This window comes from Dreissena polymorpha, chromosome 14 (assembly GCF_020536995.1).
Source record: "Dreissena polymorpha isolate Duluth1 chromosome 14, UMN_Dpol_1.0, whole genome shotgun sequence".
Taxonomy (NCBI): Eukaryota; Metazoa; Mollusca; class Bivalvia; order Myida; family Dreissenidae; genus Dreissena; species Dreissena polymorpha.
Window position 1 is genome coordinate 15,722,385 of NC_068368.1, and position 20,167 is coordinate 15,742,551.

At 34.5% G+C, this 20,167-nt stretch overlaps 2 protein-coding genes and 1 long non-coding RNA gene across 10 annotated transcripts in view; all 3 read left to right on the forward strand.

Annotated features, from left to right (window-relative positions):
* LOC127857559 (uncharacterized) overlaps positions 1-18,148 on the forward strand; it is a 62,157-nt gene extending 44,009 nt beyond the window's left edge. For all 5 annotated transcript variants that reach the window (XR_008038467.1, XR_008038469.1, XR_008038472.1 and 2 more), the window contains exon 2: positions 17,606-18,148. This is a non-coding gene — a long non-coding RNA (uncharacterized LOC127857559). The remainder of the gene's footprint in view (positions 1-17,605) is intronic.
* LOC127857556 (uncharacterized) overlaps positions 1-18,148 on the forward strand; it is a 43,507-nt gene extending 25,359 nt beyond the window's left edge. For both annotated transcript variants that reach the window (XM_052393997.1, XM_052393998.1), the window contains exon 6: positions 14,315-18,148. The gene's annotated coding sequence lies outside the window, so the exon portion shown is untranslated. The remainder of the gene's footprint in view (positions 1-14,314) is intronic.
* LOC127857557 (uncharacterized) lies at positions 6,768-18,148 on the forward strand. Of its 3 annotated transcripts, XM_052394002.1 has the most exons (5): positions 6,912-7,005; positions 8,550-8,671; positions 9,106-9,179; positions 10,152-10,317; positions 12,609-18,148. In XM_052394002.1, the coding sequence occupies exons 3-5, from the start codon at positions 9,126-9,128 to the stop codon at positions 14,201-14,203; spliced, it is 1,815 nt and encodes a 604-aa protein (XP_052249962.1). In that variant the 5' UTR covers positions 6,912-7,005; positions 8,550-8,671; positions 9,106-9,125; the 3' UTR covers positions 14,204-18,148. The 3 variants fall into 3 exon arrangements, with proteins under 3 accessions (XP_052249960.1, XP_052249962.1, XP_052249961.1); XM_052394000.1 differs by lacking the exons at positions 6,912-7,005; positions 9,106-9,179 and adding an exon at positions 6,768-6,845; XM_052394001.1 differs by lacking the exon at positions 9,106-9,179 and having other exon boundaries at positions 6,914-7,005.
* Positions 18,149-20,167: the final 2,019 nt, after the last annotated feature.

The following is a 20,167-nucleotide window of genomic DNA, read 5'->3' on the forward strand; positions in this document are numbered from 1 at the left end:
ATGATGGGATCTATAACATGTCTGACAGAGCATACAAGGGTTAGTAGATTTGTATTTACTGACTGACAAGAGGTGTGTTTGTTATTCAAAATTGAATTCCTCCATATATAAAAACAGTGAAAAAATGAGTCAAAGTGGATGTTTGGATATATATATTTTATAAGAAAATAAGACTCGGACATTAATGTTAAATACAGGAGTTCTCTATCTTGTTACAATTGTACAAACATCACTTGTATTGTCATGAAATTATACACTTGAAGGTTTCATAATCAAATCAAATCTTAAGACTATTTGCCAATGTTTCATTAATATGCGTTGGTCTGATAACGATGTAACATTCACCTTTGACGTTTGTCAAAAGTAAAAAAAAAACACTGTGTATACGCATCACCTAATAAACATATCTCTTAACATGTATACCAAGTGTTTTATGATATCTTACAGACTTTTACTTTATTGCAGTATTTGGGGTAATAATATTTATGCCCCATTCCATCAGGAGTTATGGTTTTGCACCTGTCCAAGGGTTGGTCGATAGGTCAGACAATAGGTCAGTCCGTGAGAAATCTAGAGAACGCTGTGATCTACAACCATGATAGTTTAAGTTACTTGGGATGTATTGAAGACGAATATATATTTTGAGGTCAAAGGTCAATGTCATAGTGGTTTATAACAGTAAATTCTTTTCTGTTCCATATTTTGAGAACGCTTTTACCTATGATCATGCACATTGTTAAAGTGGTTATGTTGGTGAAAGGGGAGCGGCCAGCATATTTTTATGTCACCATGTTGAAGATTAAGGTCACAGTAGTTTGTTAATAGGAAATTTGTGTCGGCACTCTATCTTGAGAAGTTTTGAAATGAGATTATGCCAATGTGTTGAGTGGTCGTATTTGACGAAAAGAATATGCATTTTGATTTTAACGTCACCAGGTTTCTAGAGATTTAACTCTTAAAATCATCTACATTGGTATGCTGGTAACTTGGGAGACACAAATTACTTCTTTTGTGTTTAAGGTCATAAGGTGAAATGTAAAGGGTGTGTTACAGGCAATTTGTTTCTGCACAATATCTTGAAAATTATGTGACCTATGATGACGAAAATGGGTAATTTTGAACTTGGTTGCAAAGGCAAACTCTTATAAAGTGTGATGTTATCAGGTTAAATGTCAATGTCACATGGGCTTGTATCATACAATTAGTTTCTGCACAATATCGAGAGAATGCTTTGACCTATTATAATCTAAATTGCTATCCTGATTTGGTTGGAGGAAAGCATAAAGCCTTTCGATTTTGAAGTCAAGAGGTCAAAGATCAATATCGCATGCGTTTACATAATACATAATATTGACAGAATTCTTAGGATCATATAAATAAATGTGACATCAAATGACTTTTAATCAAATATTTTAGGTCAATGACACGAGACTAATTTTCTGCAAGTAAAGGGATTCAATTTTCACAAACATCTATTCACGGCCGTTAATCACGGGGGTGAATTTTTGAGATGCATTAATAACTGAGCCAATGCTACATCCGAGGCCCAGGCCCGGATGTTTTGAAATTTAACGGATAATTTTACAGGGTGATTAGGTTATAAAAAAAATTCAACTGGTTTGAATTTTTTTAATTGACCAATGTAGTGCGATTCAGCGAAGATAAACTCATCCAAAAATGTACAGAAACATACAATCACAAGCTATTTGGAAACATGAGGACCTTTATAAGTTGTGGCATGTTATAATTCGTAAAAGCAAATCGATGTCTTTTGCTCATCTGACTAGCACATTCCCAGCCAATTAAAGCGCTCATCATATTAAACGATTGCTTTGAACACGTAAATGCATGACCAAAAAACACCGGCTTCTAGCCGATCTAATATATATATTAAAACTAATCGAAATGCTTTTCTAAACTCTACCATGCCACGACTTATCAAGATTCTCAAGTTTTTAAATAGGTTGAGAATTATGTTTCTGTGCTTTTTGGATGAATTAATCTCCGCTGAATCGCACTATTTTCAGGATAGTATAAGAAATTCTCAAAATTGTCACAATGGCTCCAAAATCTTGGCAGCTCAGAAACTGTTCGAAGCTCTCAAGTGTCGTCCAGATGGTTTACAATATGCTGCGTATGCCCTCAGTCAGTGTAAGTGTAAAGATCTAGCTAATGAACTACAGGTACAAAATATAATTCTTTGAATATATCATCATTCTATCAAAATATACTTGTCGGTATTCAATCTTTTGATCAGATGTATGTCTATATTTATTCAATTGTATTATTTTCGTATATTAATGCATTTTTTTGAGATTGCACAAATGTACGTGCAATACATATATGCAATACATATATTGTTGTACAGTGAAATGCGTTTTATGTTGTTGATGAGTTTCCCTCAAGAAAAGTTTCCTTAAAGAATTGATTCAAATGTATAAAATAAATACAATTATACATGACAGACCTCTCAACTCGTTATTGCAAACATTAGTGTGAAAGCAATATCACATACAACGCAATTTGTAATCAGAAATGGTTCAAAATTACTTTTAACAAAATATGTATTCGTTACACTATATTCTTCTTTTGTTTTTTCTGATTATTTGTTTATATTTTTGAGTTCCATTCGGTGTTTTTTAGTATTAAAATATAGCTTTATATTTTAACATGTTGACGTTTCAACATGATTTCGTCAGTCTTACAAAAAAGCCAACAAATGCTCCAAAAGGCTACATAACTCATTTTTAAGACAAATATACGTGATCTTAACATTACTTAGAAAACAAGGTGTAACATGTGATACAATTAAAATATTTCATACATTTTATTGAAAGCAAACGGTCTGAATGATATTCCTGTATGATTCTATCTGTTTTGTGGACTTTTGACCGATGTGAGCTCTCAATGACGTTTGCAATGTTTTCGAATTTTACACATTTGTTGTGATTGAAACCAAACAAGAACAATGGCATGTTGTCATCAAGATGTTGTATTACATCACCTTTTTCATTTAGAAACACGCGATTTATAGCTACATATTGTGAATTAATATGTAGTTTTCATTTCATTACGGTACATAATTGAGGTTTACATGGTCAAAACCAGTCCACCTTTATAACAAAACAATATTAACACGTACCAGGTAAATAACATTTGCTTGACTAACTCAATAGTAAGTTCTGCGGTAGGACAGTTTTTCCAGCCTAGGCGGGGTAACTTAAACCAAACATGTGTTTACCCCTTAATCATCATTTATTCTTATTACCTTTGTCAAGAGCTATATCATATTGAAAAAGGAATATATTAATATGATATACGTTAAAATTCCGATAATAGACGATTGGAATGATATTTATTACTTAAATGATAGACATTTCAAATGTAATATTACAATAAGTACAGAGGAACTTCTAATTGAATATTATTTTGTCTATAATACAACCCATTGTTAAATCCATGAAAATAAAGGAAAAAATACGTCATGTTTGACTAGTGTAGAATAATTACTCCTTATGTTTTTATACCTTGAGAAAACAGAGCTTGAAGCATGTGCGTAAAATAAAATGTCGTCTCGCTATAGCCTGTGCAGGCCGCACAGGCTATTCGGAGACAACCTTTTCAGCTTGTATGGAATGTTAAAGGAAGTCTCTTTTTAACGATTATCCAGTTACTGCTGAATTTCTCGTCCGTGATTGGTCAGTGGATCGTGGACTAATCTGAGTTAAGTCCCGTTTTCCCAGAGCGATGCTCATAAGGCAATGTTAAGTATTTAGTAATTGGAAAGCGGAAACAATCAAATCTTCAAATCGAGTTTGGTTACGTCAAATATTTCATAATCTGAAATGGTCCGTTCGAGTTCTTGTAAATATTAAATGATTTATTAGAGAAATGTATGTTACGTAGGTTGATTACCCTTCGATTTAATAGTATATTCAATGCTTGCTTGAAGTTAATAGTTTCTTTAACATAATTGAAATTTCTTCGTTTCCGCATTTATAATCCCTGGTCAGCTTACTTAAATTCCCATATTTAGCTCTACTAATATATATGAAATATATAATAATGGAGCTATCCTACTCATCCCGGCGTCGGCGTGAGCCTGAGCGTGCAAATGTTAAAGTTTTCGTACCACCCCAAATATTTCCTATGTTCCTTGACATATTGCTTTAATATTTTGCATACTTCTTTACCAACATGACCCCAATCTATAAACACGAGCAGACAACTGTATCAAGCATTTTGTAAGAATAATGACCCTTTTTCCATTTAGAATATGCATATTATTGATAAATCTATGTTAAAGTTTGCATACCACCTCAAATATTGTCAATGTCCCTTGACATATTGCTTTCATATTTTGCAAACTTCTTTACCAACATGACCTCAATCTATAAACAAGAGCAGACAACTGAATCAAGCATTCTGTAAGAATTATGACCCTTTTTTGTCTTAGTAACTGAATATTTTGTTAAATTTTGTGTTTAGATCCACTTGACTTCTAAAGTATCAAGGCTATTGCTTTCAAACTTCAAATATTTTCTTACTATCATGAGGGTACTGTACCTGCCAAGTTCAATTTGACCTTGACCTTTGAATGACCTTGACTCTCAAGGTCAAGAGTAAATTTTAGTTCAATATAAAATTGCCATAACTTTTTTTTAATTTATGATAAGATTGTATTAATACTTTGAAAAAACAACACTTACCTGAATACCACAATGGATTCCACCCAAACAATACCCCACGCCCCAACACAGAATCCCTGCCCCCCCCCCCTCCCTCCCCCCCCCCCCAAATTCCTTTTTTTATTTTTGAAAGATCATCTAATAAATGACCCCCCCCCCCCCCCCCCCCACATTATACCCCCCTCTCACCCCCCACCCTACTCCCCCCCACCCAAAAAAAAAGTTATTTTTTTTTCCTTTTTTTATTTTTGAAAGATCCCCCCCTAACCCCCCCCCCCACCAACCAAAAAAGAATATTTTTTCTTTACACATGGTTCAAAAACAACAACAGATATTTATTTACTTTTTTCTTTTGAAGGACCGTCCAAACTTCCCACCCAAGCTATTGCTATCAAACTTGAAATAAAATCTTATTAGTTTGTTTTATGTCTTTACACATGTTCAATAGATTGTGGAAAATATACATGAACTTACCTTGACCTTATTGAATAATTTGAGCAATTACCCCATGATGGCTTACGTTATACTGCTAAGCACTCGAATAGTCGAGCGCGCTGTCCTCTGACAGCTCTTGTTAATTAAAACTATGTTTCAGATTTTGTTTTTCGAAAATCAAAACGTGCTGATTTTGGAAACATAAAAATATAAGTTTGGGAATTGACGATTTCCTTTACGACAACTATAACAACTACACAAAATACACAACGTAGGTTGGCTAAACGTTTTTCTCGTTTACTTTTTTACTGCCTATTCTCAAGATATTTCTCAAATAAATAATGATGATAATGCTAAATCTCTTTGCAACATATCTTTCGTTTGATACATTAAAGTTCAATGTTCGACTATAATTAACCATGTAAAAAATGATCGAAAACTCATCCTGGAATACCAAATAAGTGTATCGGGTCGGTACTAAAAGTATATAGAAACGTTTTATTAGACACAGGGACGAAACAGCAACACTCACGTCACCAAATGACCGGAGATCCTTACACATCGAATAGAAAATTAAGCAGACGAAACAATATACAAGCGTTATCTAAGACGAAACAATATACAAGCGTTATCTAAGGACCGCAGATTATTGAATATTCCAACAAATCGTGAGTTTAACTCGCTTTATCTGAAGTCCGCAGTTCCTTATATTTACCAAATAATCGAAGATCCGCAGATCCTGAAATATTTAAAGAAATCATGGGTAAAACTCGCATAATCTTAGGACTGCAGACCCTTTAAATCCGACAAAAAATTAGTAGAATTCGCCTGATCGAAGACACGCAAAATTGTGTATAATCGAACGAATGTTGCATATAACTCGCGTCATTAAATGACCGTAATGCTTAAATATTAAAAAATATCATGAGTAAAACTCGCGTCATCTAAGGAGCGCAAATCCTTTAACACTGACAAATCGTAACAAAAACTCGCGTCATCTAAGGAACGATCCTTTGCTATTGAAATAAATATGGGAAGTACAACGAGCGAGGTATGGCATAGGGGAGATAACCATGGGTTGTGGATAGGTTAGGGTTAGTGTTACGGGTCGGGTTAATTAGGGTTAAGGTATAGGTTAAGGCTTATCCTAACCCAAACCCGACCCCTAACACTAACCCTTACCGTCTACCCCCCCCCCCCCATGCGAATTTCAATACCATGCCTCGCTCGTTGTCGTTGTCCGCTTCCCAATATATATACAATAAAACTCGCATCATCTCTGCAACACTGGTCACAAACACACAGAACCTTCAATGATACTGGAGTAATGTAAACATTACATTTCCGCCATGTTCAATAAAAGTTTGATATTTAATTCATGTGCCAAATATACTTTTTTAATTAAAACGTTCAACAACGGATAACAACCAAATTTCTTGTTTTTATCGGTATACACGTTGGTGTTGCTGTTTTGTTTTTGTTGTTTTTGCTGGGGTTTTTTCAAGTTAAACCCTTTAATTACAATTTCACGACATTCCTTAAGAAATGTTTAACCATATGTTTAAACTCAAACGAAGGGAAAACCTAATCAAGAAAATAACTTTTTCGTATAAAACCATGTAAACATTTGTACTTCCTCTTTCGCTTTCAAAGTAACATGAATGCGAATGTTTAGCTTTGATCTTCTGATATAGAAAACCATCTTACGACTTAAAAAGACAGGTAAGGAAGTACTGATTTCATAAACATGCAATTAACATCTCTACAGTTACGCGCCCATTCTGATTACTGTATTACACGATACTATGATAACTTGTTAGGTGCTATTTAACTGAACATTCTTGGAATGTCGGTGAAAATTAAAGCATAAACACGTGTTTGTGTAAGTAAATATTTTGTTCTCGAAAATAGAATAAAAACTATATTATAAATCAAGAAGAATATGCAGGAATGTTTGAATTCTAAAGGCGTTTCCAACGTTTTATGTAATACCTGTAATATAATTACAGAAAAATAAACGTGTTATGTTTACTTTCGTTTGCTACGGATTGTTGATAGTTACAGTGTAACTTACACACTAGCTGACATTTAATATGTGTATTGGAAAACTGCAAATCCTCGTCGACTGTACTAGTGTCTTATATGTGTAATCAACGGTATATATGATAAGGATTCCGCTGTTAAAACAGTGTTTTAAAGCGTATTTAAGTATTTCTGCAATTCTTAAAGCATCAAATGGCTGTCACCATGCATTAATATATTTAATAAGTAAAGTGAATGGCAAACAGGTATTATAAACTAAACGTCCATTACCTTACTTACGACTTGTTCTCGTCTAGTTACTGTAAGCCAATAATACATCACACCATAAATATCAAGAAAAACAAAAATTAAGAAAAGTTGTTAATCGTATATAATGCTAATGTATAAAGATGAGTTGTAATTGTATAATTGTAAGCTCCATTGATTGGCAGATGGCGAGTGGTCAATACTTGACCTGTCAATTAAACATGTTTCATGTTATTTCTATGCGCTGTTATGCTTCGCAAAGCTTCACTACTTAAAACAGTTTAATTGATATGATGTCAGTAATGGTACTGATAATTCCGAATTCTCCTTTGCTGCTGCACATGGAGTGTTTAATGACTTTTTTCATAACTGCCACAAAATGATTCTACCTTTGAATATGACTTATATTTCACGATAAGCCTGACTCTTTGTAATTGATCCATATTATGTCCAAATTAGTTCTTTTCAAAGAGTAGCTGTGGCTTATCAGCAAATTACTGACCACTAAACATGATTTGATCTGTTTGGACAGATCTTATCCCGTAAACAAGAGATCTAAGGTTCAATATAAAGAAGTGAAACTCCAGCTGCTACAGCAGTATTGCATTCTTTATATACACCCAACAATAATAAAAATAACAATACCGCTACCAGCCTTTGAAGGCTGAAAATAGAACAACATTGAAGTCACAATGTCATCGGGTGTTTTCCTGAAGTTCTAGGGAAAAAATAGTTTAATGTCTTACATAGGCGATGACATTATAAGTATTCAGGCTAAATGTCAAAAAACATATTTTACCGGTGTTGTATACAAATACGCGTCCCGCATTTCTCTAACATCTCTGCGATAGTCTCCAAACCGCTACTTACAAAAGGTTTGGTGCTTTCCTTTTACAGGCCCAACATCCAAAGTTCTGCCTACTCAACTACAAATTGTTACTTTACCTGGACAACGTTTACTGGTCACGAGAGCCAGTATTCGTGCAAGTACTTCTAGACCTCGTGCAGTTTCATTTGCTTTTTCTAATGACGGACTGTCACAAAGACGGGTTGCTCTAGATTTTGAGTTTGAACACTCACGAATGATTGCTTCATTGTAGTTAAATCTAACATGAAAAATGACACTCTCCTTTTCAGTAATTTGAAGGATGGACGAGTCCGACAGAAGACTGTTTCAAAAAATTTACCTCCGCTTTGTAGATAGGGTTGATTCCATTGCCATGTTGGGGTATATTACATATCTGCCAAAGCATACAAGGGTAAGTAGATTTTGTATTTACAGACAGAAAATACATTTAATGACTTCTTCAAAACCGAATTCCTACAGGTACAAAGCCAGTGAAAAAGAGGTCACCAGTGGATGTATAGATGTATACTTTTATTTTATGAAAATAAGGCTTGGGCATTATGGCATTATTTTAACACTAGTCCTCTTTTAAATAAAGAGTGCACATACATGAAATGAATATTGCAATATATCTATATTTGTGATGTTTCAGAATAAAAATAAAATCCGATGTCCATATGACAAAGAAGCTTTAATTTGTGTCGGTCTGTTAACCGTGTAATTCGGAATTTTCGTGTTTGTAAAAAGTTGAAACAAATGTTGTGCAAAAATATCTAATACTTAACATAGCTCATGTGTATACCGAGTTTCTTGATTATATCTTACAGACTTTAAACTCTGTTGCAGAATTAAGTGTAATATTATATATGGTCCACTTTGCCGATATATTGCTTTGCATCTGTCCTTGGGTTGGCCGACAGGTAAGTACATTTACGATGTATTTAAAAAAAGGCGAATTGGTTTGAAACACGAAATTCGTCTTGGAACTATACTTTGAAAAAGTTTTGAAATATAATCATGCAAATTGGTATAAAGGATATATGGGGTGAAAAAACATGTATTTTCATTTTGAGGTCACAAGGTCGAAGGTCAATTTCACATGAGCTTGTATCAAGACATTTAAGATCCTGAAAGATATCTGGAAAACTACGCCTACAATCGTATAAATGGGTACTTTTGTGTGTGCGGGGGGGGGGGGCAAGTATGACTTCTAATGATTTTGAAGTAAAAGGTCAAGGTCACATGGGAGTGTAACGGAAAATTTGCTTCTGAACAATGTCTTGATTATGCTTTGACCTTTGACAATGACAAATGATATAGTGGTTACTTGAGTGCATATGTATTAGGACAAAGACTATATAGTTTATGTTATCAGATAAAATATCAAGGTCATATCATGAAATTAGTGTCTGCACATTATCTAAAGAACGCATTGACCTAAAATCTAAATTGCTTAGGTTATTTCTTTTGAGGATATAAATATGCCCATTGATTGTGAAGTCAACAGGTCAAAGATTGAGGTCTCATGTGCTTGTAATATAGACATTCTTCTACAAAATGTCTTGGGAATTCTTAAGATAATATAAGTTAGTAGGCTGGAAAGTCTTGGCGAAGAATGACCATACTGATTTTCAACATCAGAGATTTTAGGTAAATGACACAATAAACTTTGCGGCAAATCGGAGATAAACATGTTTTAAAAACATATCATGGCTTAGAACAGTCACCCAACTTTTTACTTCTTGTTTATGTTTTATTATTTCAATTATTTTGTATTAAAATGTTATTGATATAATAATATGTGGGTATTTTTAAGAGTAATATGCATTTATGTTCAAAATGTGTGTTTTTTCTATCAAGTATAGATGTTATTAAGTATTTGTTACTTTCAGGATACTATAACGAATTCCCAAACTTGCCACAATGGCTCCACGCCATTTGCAGCTCAGAAATTGTTTGATGCTCTAAAGTGCCGTCCAGATGGTTTACAGCAAGCTGCGTATGCCCTTCGTAAGTGTGGGCATGACGATCTTGCTTATGAGATAGAACGGAAGCAAGGTACATATTAGAATCTTTGAATATCATATCAGACTATATTATCATACTATCATGTCTCACTTAATAATACCCCATGCCACACAAAAAATATATACATGTATTGAACACTTTTAGCTAACAAATATTCTCTCATTAATGTAGACATATATTTATGTAAACAATCATGAAATTATTATTATTTTCTTATAATGTACCACTCTTTAAATATTAAATATATTAAGCATGGCTGTATGTTCAGCACACGCACACATATATTTGTTCATTTAATTGTAATGTTTCAGTTTAACTTTAGAAATTATACATATATCCTTAATAAATCAAATACACATACATGCAAACCTAATAAAGCTATAAGAAAACAAAAGCTTAAGTAAAAGCGATGCAATTTATAAAAAATATTGTATCATACATTGAGCATTATCAATGCCGTAACAATAGGTTGAAGAGGAGCGAGTATGTTTTCATGCACGGGATAACGGAAACAGGTTTTTAGATTTTAAAGAAATTTAAAAAGCGTACAACAGGCATAGATATATGAACTTCAATACACTGATTGACTCTAGAAAGTGTTAGAAAAAAAACTAAAATAAAATTCAAAGCAGCGTTCTCATGAGGCTGCACATTTTGAGTGGTGGAAGTTCATGGTCATCCTTCAAGGTCTAGGTCATCCTTCAAGGTCAAAGGTAAAAAAACAAATAAAAAAATTAAAAGCGGCATTATCATGAAGCTGCATATTTTGAGTGTTGGAAGTTTAAGGTCAAGGTCATTCTTCAAGGTCAAGGTTATCCTTCAAGGTCAAAGGTAAAAATAAATTCAAAGCGGCGTTATCATGAAGCTGCAAATTTTGCGTGGTGTAGGTTCAAGGTCAATGTCATCCTTCAAGGTCAAGGTCATCCTTCAAGGTCAAAGGTCAAACAAAATAAAAAAATCAAAGCGGCGTTATCATGAAGCTGCACATTTTGAGTGGTGGAAGTTCAAGGTTTAGGTCATCCTTCAAGGTAAAAAAAATATTTTCAAAGCGGCGTTCTCATAAAGCTGCACATTTTGAGTGGTGGAAGTTCAAGGTCAAGGTCATCCTTCAAGATCAAGGTCATCCTTTAAGGTCAAAGGTCACAAAAAATTATAAAAATTCAAAGCGGCGTTCTCATGAAGATGCACATTTTGAGTGGTGGAAGTTCAAGGTCAAGGTCATTCTTCAAGGGCAAGGTCATCCTTCAAGGTCAAAGTTAAAAAAAATAACAATTTCAAAGCGGCGTTATCATGAAGCTGCACATTTTGAGTGGTGGAAGTTCAAGGTCAATGTCATCCTTCAAGGTCAAGGTCATCCTTCAAGGTCAAAGGTCAATAAAATAATATTTCAAAGCGGCCTTCTCATAAAGCTGCACATTTTGAGTGGTGGAATTTCAAGGTCAATGTCATCCTTCAAGGTCAAAGGTTAAAAAAAAACAATAAAAATTTTCAAAGTGGCGCAATAGGGGGCATTGTGTTTCTGACAAACACATCTCTTGTTTTTTTCAAACATGGTTAAAAAACACAAATATTTATTTTTATTATTTTATTTTTGAAATAACGTCCATCCATCCCACCCAAGAAACCCCCCCCCCCCCCCAAATATATTTTTTTTTCGCATTTTTTTTTTCATTTTTGGAAGATAATGTAATAAATGACCACACCCCCACACTATACACCCCTCTCCACTCCACCCATTCCTCCTAAGTGATTAAAATTGAGATAGGTCCCTACACCTTTAAAAAGAAAAATAGATGAGCGGTCTGCACCCGCAAGCGGTGCTCTTGTTGTATTTTAGAAATGATACAGATTTTTCTTTAAATCTAACAAACATTCATGATAACTTTAAATAAAGTGTCAATGCCCACAAATGCGTAGGTCAAAGAAATAGCCACCGCAATGCAAATAATAATAAGCTAGATAAAAAAAATGCATTATTAACGTCCTAACATGAGGATGAAGTGATGTTGTGGGTTTTAATGCGTTGCATATAGGGCATATGTCTTTATATTTTAAATGTATGTGAAACCAATTCAAAAGGCATTTCTTGGTGACCTTTTAAACATGATTGACGTAAAAAAAGAATTTATGCCTTTACCCATGTATTGAGTGTTAGATGATACGCAATTAAAAACTACTCTCGTATGAGATGCTTTACAATTGAATTATATACAATAAATTTGATGAAATCTGAAGAAATTGACAAACTGGCAAACTATCAAACATACAAAGCTGAATCATGCTTGAGGTAATTTATTAATCATTATCATGTTTACTTTCAGCATCATCACACCACATGTTTCACAATCCCCAACGGCCTCACAACCTTCAAGCACCATACAGGAATGGGGCTCCAAACCGGCCAGATGGTAGCTATAGATACCCAAATAGTTATGCCATGACAAGCAACCAGAATTCGATTCCTTTCCAGTCATATGTACCAGGCAGAGACACGGTTCCAAACTTCCATCCGGAAGCCTCGAATGTTGGTTTGCCAAGGCCCACCTGGTCCATGTCAAAAGAGCCTCAGCAAGGTCTTAATCCATTGCAACAACAGCCTGATTACCAGCATCAATCGATCAGCGTTGTGTATGATAGGAATGCACCGTCAGCTCATTCAGCTCCTGCCATGTTGGAATTTCCAAACAACCTTCAGGGTAATCAAGCTGCACAAAACGTTGGTGATAAAGAACCATCAATGGAATCTTTAAAGATGTATAAGTCACAGAGTACAGGCACCGTTATCGAAGAGAAAAACAATTTGAATAGAGCGATGTCTTTTACAGAACTTTTGAATACAGTTATATCTGATACAGACAATGAAGATTCTGATTCCGACTTTACAGTAAAGAAAAAAATTGAACAAGAAGAGAATAGTTCATCTCTACCAGAGTCTGATGGAAGCAAAATTATAAATACCCAGGAAAATGCTGAATTCAGGCAAACACTGATGAATAATGAAGTTCGCATAGAAAAGCAAGTAAGTTTAAGAATGACCGAAGAAAGTTGTGAAAATGTTCCAGTTAAACTACAAGCAACTGGTTTTGATTCAAGCGAGACTACGCTTAAAGAGTTTGACAACCCAAAAGGCAATGTTAAAAATATTGACAATAATGCAACTCATGCTGGATTTGATTCAAGTGAGACCACACTTAAATCCCCGATAACAGATAATGAACAAATCGTTTCGTCCAATGTAGAAAGTATGATAAAACTTTCGTTAAGATCGGAAGCTGTTAAAAACAATTATGAAACAAAAATCACCCAAGAACCTGTAGAGAATATACATACGGAATGTTTCTCAAATGTCTATTCCCCAACTGCTTCATTATTGCCTTCAACTCCAGAAGTGTCAACAGAAAGAACCGATAACGTTGAAGCAATGCAGCAACCAATCGACCACTCTCTGGAAGATGCGAGGATACCAGAAATGAGGATCCTTCGAGACGATGCTGAACTCAAAAGTATAATGAAGAAAGGAGGCAAGGCAAATGCCTTTGGAATTCCTAGTTATAGAAAGGATGGTAAAACCGAGGATGGGGCAAGTTTTGTGTCAGATTCTGAAGAAAGTGGTAGCGCTGTGAATTCCGATGAGGACATTATTTCAACAGATGGTATTCCTGCCACAGATTATTCTGCGCGAGCTGAGATAAATGGCATGAATGAGTACTTTGAACAACTGAATGACCATCCTAAAGATTTTACCAAAGATCAGACCAAAAACAACAATGTCCAGAAAAGTATTACTGCTATGAGGCCAGAGGTTGCTGAAAATGTAAATGCGGAGAATTCAACGCATGAACCATTGACGCCATGGATCAGTTTTGGGTCTTCGCTTGCGAGTTTAATCTACAAGGGGTTGCACCCAGATGTTTGAAGACAGTTTGCCAGCTTTTACGCCGGTTTGATATAAGAGTTTGTATTAATTGCTAGTGTATATTTATTTATTTGAACATAAAGTGCAAAATCTCTGCTCGTGGTGTGTAAGGTCCAGGAATATCGTCAAATCGAGCAATGTATATCCCATAAAATATTTTTATAACCTAGTTAAACGAATAAAACCATTATTTACATGATTGATTGATTGATTGATTGATTGATGGATGATACAGATAACAGGCCGTTTATAAGAGCTCATATAATTTGTGAGTCTTGAGTTATAAATTTCATAAAATTTAAACAAAAACACAATATGGGTCATAATGTTGGTTTGTTGTCATAAAAAACAATTAAACTAAGCATTCATGTCGCGTTTGGATTTGTAACATTAGAATTGTTAGCCAGTGCTACAAGAGAGAATGTATTTATGATTATTAACATATATATATCTGTGATATTATTATGTTGTTAAGCTTATACTAATTTATTTTATCTAAAATGAATATAAAGCCTAAGGCTTATTTGAAACGCCCTCGAGGCCGTTTCCTGGGACAACCACCAATACTTGATGTCTTTAGCACTTCTAGGAGGTTGTCAGAACGTTCCCACAGTGGGGATCGAATCAACGAACGTGTGACCTCCCGGTAGACAGGCTGACACCATATCCAATACGCAATGTTGACATCAATGCTGTTAAGTGATGCACTCCTTATTTACAACCATAAAATAGTATTGTGAAGAGGATATTTGCTGGTGTTGCTAGATTATCAATGTTCATTCAGACTTGATAAGAGCATTTGATATTTTCACATCTGACGCAGCCATGAGTGAAAATATTATATATTGTTTTACATTTAAGCACACGTGAAAAAAAATCGATTATCTTACCCAACACATTTGTGTTTGCTTTTCAAACATATATATTGATTTAAAAAAAAATAAAATGGATAATTTTCCTTGGATAATAATATCATAACACCAAACAACGATTTCATTTCACAGTATATCAGAGTCAATTCTCGATATTTTTTCATTGTTATTGGTAATAATCAGTGAATTATCGTTTTAATAACCCTGAAAATACAGAAAAGCATCAGATTAATATGTTGAATGAATTTTTATGCCCCCAAAGGAGCGCATACTAGTATTGTGATCGGACCGTCCGTCCGTCTGTCTTTCCGTCAAACTTTACGTTTAGGTTTTGAAAAATGCTCATAACTTCTATGTCGCTTCAGATAGTAACTTGATATTTGGCATGCATGTGTATCTCATGGAGCTGCACATTTTGAGTGGTGAAAGGTCAAGGTCATCCTTCAAGGTCAAAAGTCAAATATACGGCTTCAAAGCGGCGCAGAAGGGGGAATTGCGTTTTTGACAAACACATCTCTTGTTTATCTTAAGCATTCTAGGTGTGATGTTCTGTTATGTGTATCACTGTTATTTACAATATAATTAGTATTTAGTATTATTTTATTAGTATTAATAGAGACCTAAGAAAAGTGATTTCGAATTCAAATAAAATATTTTGTATTTTAATTGAATGTATGATATGAATGTATCCTTCATCATTGTTATCACTGATTTTCCTCAAATATTTTGTATCAGAAATCAATACATAACAGTGAACATTTCAATCAGAATGCGTAAGCCTTATCATTTTGTGTGTAACAACATGTTATGAGTGTATATATAAGTATTTTATTTCTTTATTATAAGATCTGACGCGTGTTGTCATTTCATCCAATATTTTATTTAACGAGTTCAGGAATTGTGTTTCTACGGAAGCCTAAAAGACTTTTTTCCTGGACAAGTTTAATAAATTATGCTTCGTAATGACAACCAATGTCAGATATCAAATAATTACAGAAAATTGACATTTATGTTAACGTCATGTAATTCCGGAAAGTGGTTTTACAAAGCTTAACGTTAGTTGACGTTTCAACCTCATTTCAACAAAATTAGACAACATGACTGGTCAGTTTTACAAAAAAAGCCAACAAAATGTGCCCAAAAACCTACACAACCCATTTTAAGTAAAATATTCGTAATGGTAAAGTTACTTTGAAAACATGGTGTAACACGTGATAAAATTAAAATAGTTCATACATTATATTGTAAGCCAACGGTCTGATTAATATTTCTGTATGATTCTATCTATTTTGTGGATATGAGTTCCTATGACGTTTGCAATGTTGTTGATTTTAACAAATTTGTTGTGATTGAAACCAAACAAGGACAATCACATGTTGTCATTAAGATTTTGTATATCATAATTCCGTATGATGCAACTCGGTTGTAATAATTCGATTTTTCATGGATTTTGATCGTTTCAGTATTATATTTTTCATTGAAGTTGGTTTTGAATTCAGTATGTTTTATATAGCCAGTCTATTATACACCCTATTAGTATGTGGTTGAAATATCTTGAACACTTTATAATATGTTTGTTTGTTGTGTTTATATTTATTTTTGAAATCGCTGTGTTGTATCCCCTTTTTATGCCCCCCTTCGAAGAAGAGGGGGTATATTGCTTTGCACATGTCGGTCGGTCTGTCGGTCGGTCTGTCCACCAGGTGGTTTCCGGATGATAACTCAAGAACGCTTGGGCCTAGGATCATGAAACTTCATAGGTACATTGATTATGACTCGCAGATGACCCCTATTGATTATGAGGTCACTAGGTCAAAGGTCAAGGTCACGGTGACCCGAAATAGTAAAATGGTTTCCGGATGATAACTCAAGAACGCTTATGCCTAGGATCATGAAACTTGATAGGTAGATTGATCATGACTCGCAGATGACCCCTATTGATTTTCAGGTCACTAGGTCAAAGGTCAAGGTCACGGTGACCCGAAATAGTAAAATGGTTTCCGGATGATAACTCAAGAACGCTTATGCCTAGGATCATGAAACATGATAGGTAAATTGATCATGACATGCAGATGACCCCTATTGATTTTCAGGTCACAAGGTCAAAGGTCAAGATCATGGTGACCCGAAATAGTAAAATGGTTTCCGGATGATAACTCAAGAACGCTTATGCCTAGGATCATGAAACATGATAGGTAGATTGATCATGACTTGCAGATGACCCCTATTGATTTTCAGGTCACTAGGTCAAAGGTCACGGTGACCGGAAATAGTAAAATGGTTTCCGGATAATAACTCAAGAACACTTATGCCTAGGATCATGAAACTTCATAGGTACATTGATCATGACTTGCAGATGACCCTTATTGATTTTCAGGTCACTAGGTCAAAGGTCAAGGTCACGGTGACCCGAAATAGTAAAATGGTTTCCGGATGATAACTCAAGAACGCTTATGGCTAGGATCATGAAACTTCATAGGTACATTGATCATGACTGGCAGATGACCCCTATTGATTTTCATGTCACTAGGTCAAAGGTCAAGGTCACGGTGACCCAAAATAGTAAAATGGTTTCCGGATGATAACTGAAGAATGCTTATGCCTATGATCATGAAACTTCATAGGTACATTGATCATGACTGGCAGATAACCCCTATTGATTTTCAGGTCATTAGGTCAAAGGTCAAGGTCACGGTGACCCGAAATAGTAAAATGGTTTCCCGATGATAACTCAAGAACGCTTATGGCTAGGATCATGAAACTTCATAGGTACATTGATCATGATTCGAAGATGACCCCTATTGATTTTCAGGTCACTAAGTCAAAGGTCACGGTCACTGTGACAAAAAACATATTCACACAATGGCTGTCACTACAACTGAGAGCCCATATGGGGGGCATGCGTGTTTTACAAACAGCCCTTGTTCATTTAGAAACACGCTATTTATAGCTTCAAATTGTAAATTAATATGTTGTTTTTTGCATAACGGTACATCATTGAGGTTGTAAGGACTTTGTATTTGTGTTTATTATTTTCGCTTTTTGTCACATGGCCAATACATGATTCATAGGAGACCAATATGTGTTGTTGTTTTTGTTATAATGGAATGAAAAATAAAATATTTTTCAAAGAAAACATTATTCACAACATATCAATAAAACCATCGAGCATTCATTAGAAGAACACGTGGTCATTAGCAAACCACCATTGTAACAAAACAATATTAACAAGTAAATAACATTTGTTTGACAACTCAATAGTAAGTTCTGTGGTAGGACAGTTTTTCTGGCTAGGCGGGGTAACTTAAACCAAACATGTGTTTACCCATTAATCATCATTTATTCTTATTACCTCTGCCAAGAGCTATAACATATTGAAAAATTAATATATTAATATGATATACGTTGAAATTCCGAACGTATACTATAATAAACGATTGTTATGGTATTTATTACTTAAATGATAGACATTTAAAATGTGATATTACATTAAGTACAGAGGGTCTTCTAATTGAATATTATTTTGTCTATTATACAAGCCATTTTTAGATTTATGAAAATAAAGCACAAAATACGTTATGTCTGACTAGTGTAAAATAATTACTCCTTATGTTTTCTATACCTTGAGAAAACAGAGCTAAATGCATGTGCGTAAAGTGTCGTCCCGGTATAGCCTGTGCAGGCCACACAGGCTAATCGGGGACGACTATTTCAGCTTTTATGGAATGTTTGGGTTAAAGGAAGTCTCTTGTTAAAGAAAATCAAGTTACTGCTGAATTTCTCGTCCGTGGTTGGCCTTTGGATCGTGGACTAATCTGAGTTAAGTCCCGTTTCCCATGAGCGACGCTCATAAGGCAAGGTTAAGTATTTAGTAATTGGAATGCGGAACCAGTTTGATCTTCAAATAAAGATTGGTTTCTTCCAATATTGTTATACTCTGATATCGGTAATTCGAGTTTTCTAAATATTTAATGATTTATTTGATAACAAATATGTTAAGTAAGTTGATTACTGGTACCTTTCGGTTCAATAGTATATCCGACGCTTGCTTGAAGTTAATAGTTTGTTAAATAAACTGAAATTTGGTGGTTTTCACATTTATATTCACTGAGAAGTGTGCTTACATTCCCATGTTAAATAAACTGCGTTTCAGATTTAGTTTTTCGAAAATCAAGAGCTTTTTTTTGGAAACATAAACAAATAAATACAAGTTTTGAAATTGGGTTTTTCTTCACGGCAAAAATGTTGTGGTTTCAACTAACATCTACAAAAATAAACAATAATAAGGTTGGCCGAACCTTTTCTCGTTTACTTACTTTATTTATACTCAAGATATTTCTCTAATAAATAATTAAGATACTGTCAAATCTCTTTGCAAAATATATTTCGTTTTATACGTAAAAGTACAATATGCAACTATAATTAACAATATAAAAAACTATCGAAAAATCATCCATGAATACCTAACAAAATGTTTCGGGTCGGCACAAAAAATACGTTATATTAGAAACGAAGACGAAACGGCAAACACGCATCATCAAAGGACTGGAGATCTTGAATGTCGATTAAAATACTAAGCAGACGAAACAGTATACTAGCATTATCTGAAGACCGCAGATTCTTGATTGTTCCGAAAAATCGTGAGTAAAATTCACATCATCTAACGACCGCGGATCCTAAAATATGCCAATAAATCATGAATGAAACTCGCATCATCGAAGGACCACAAATCCTTGAAAATCTGAAAAATAACGAGTAAAATTCGCGTCATCTAAGGACCACATATAATTAAAAATTCGACAATTTATCACGAAGACGAAACAGTAAAATTCGCGTCATCATAAGACCTCGGATCCTTAAAAACCATACAAGTCATTAGCAGAAATCTAGCCATGTAAGGACCATAGCTCCTTGAATATTCTAACACGTCGATGTAAAAATTGCGTCATCTACGGACTGCAGATCCATAAATATTGCAAGAAATCATGAGTAAAACTCGCGTCATTTAAGGACGGCGGATCCTTACATATGCCAACAAATCATGAGTACAACTCGCGTCAGCTAAGGACCGCAGATCCTTAAATATTCAAAA

Excerpts from the sequence above, each read along its gene's own strand:
- LOC127857557 (XM_052394000.1), top strand. The coding sequence starts at position 8,561 with ATGGACGAGTCCGACAGAAGACTGTTTCAAAAAATTTACCTCCGCTTT. Across the intron at positions 8,672-10,151 it reads ATCTGCCAAAGCATACAAGG|GATACTATAACGAATTCCCA; the intron begins GTAAGTAGATTT and ends TGTTACTTTCAG. Across the intron at positions 10,318-12,608 it reads TGAGATAGAACGGAAGCAAG|CATCATCACACCACATGTTT; the intron begins GTACATATTAGA and ends GTTTACTTTCAG.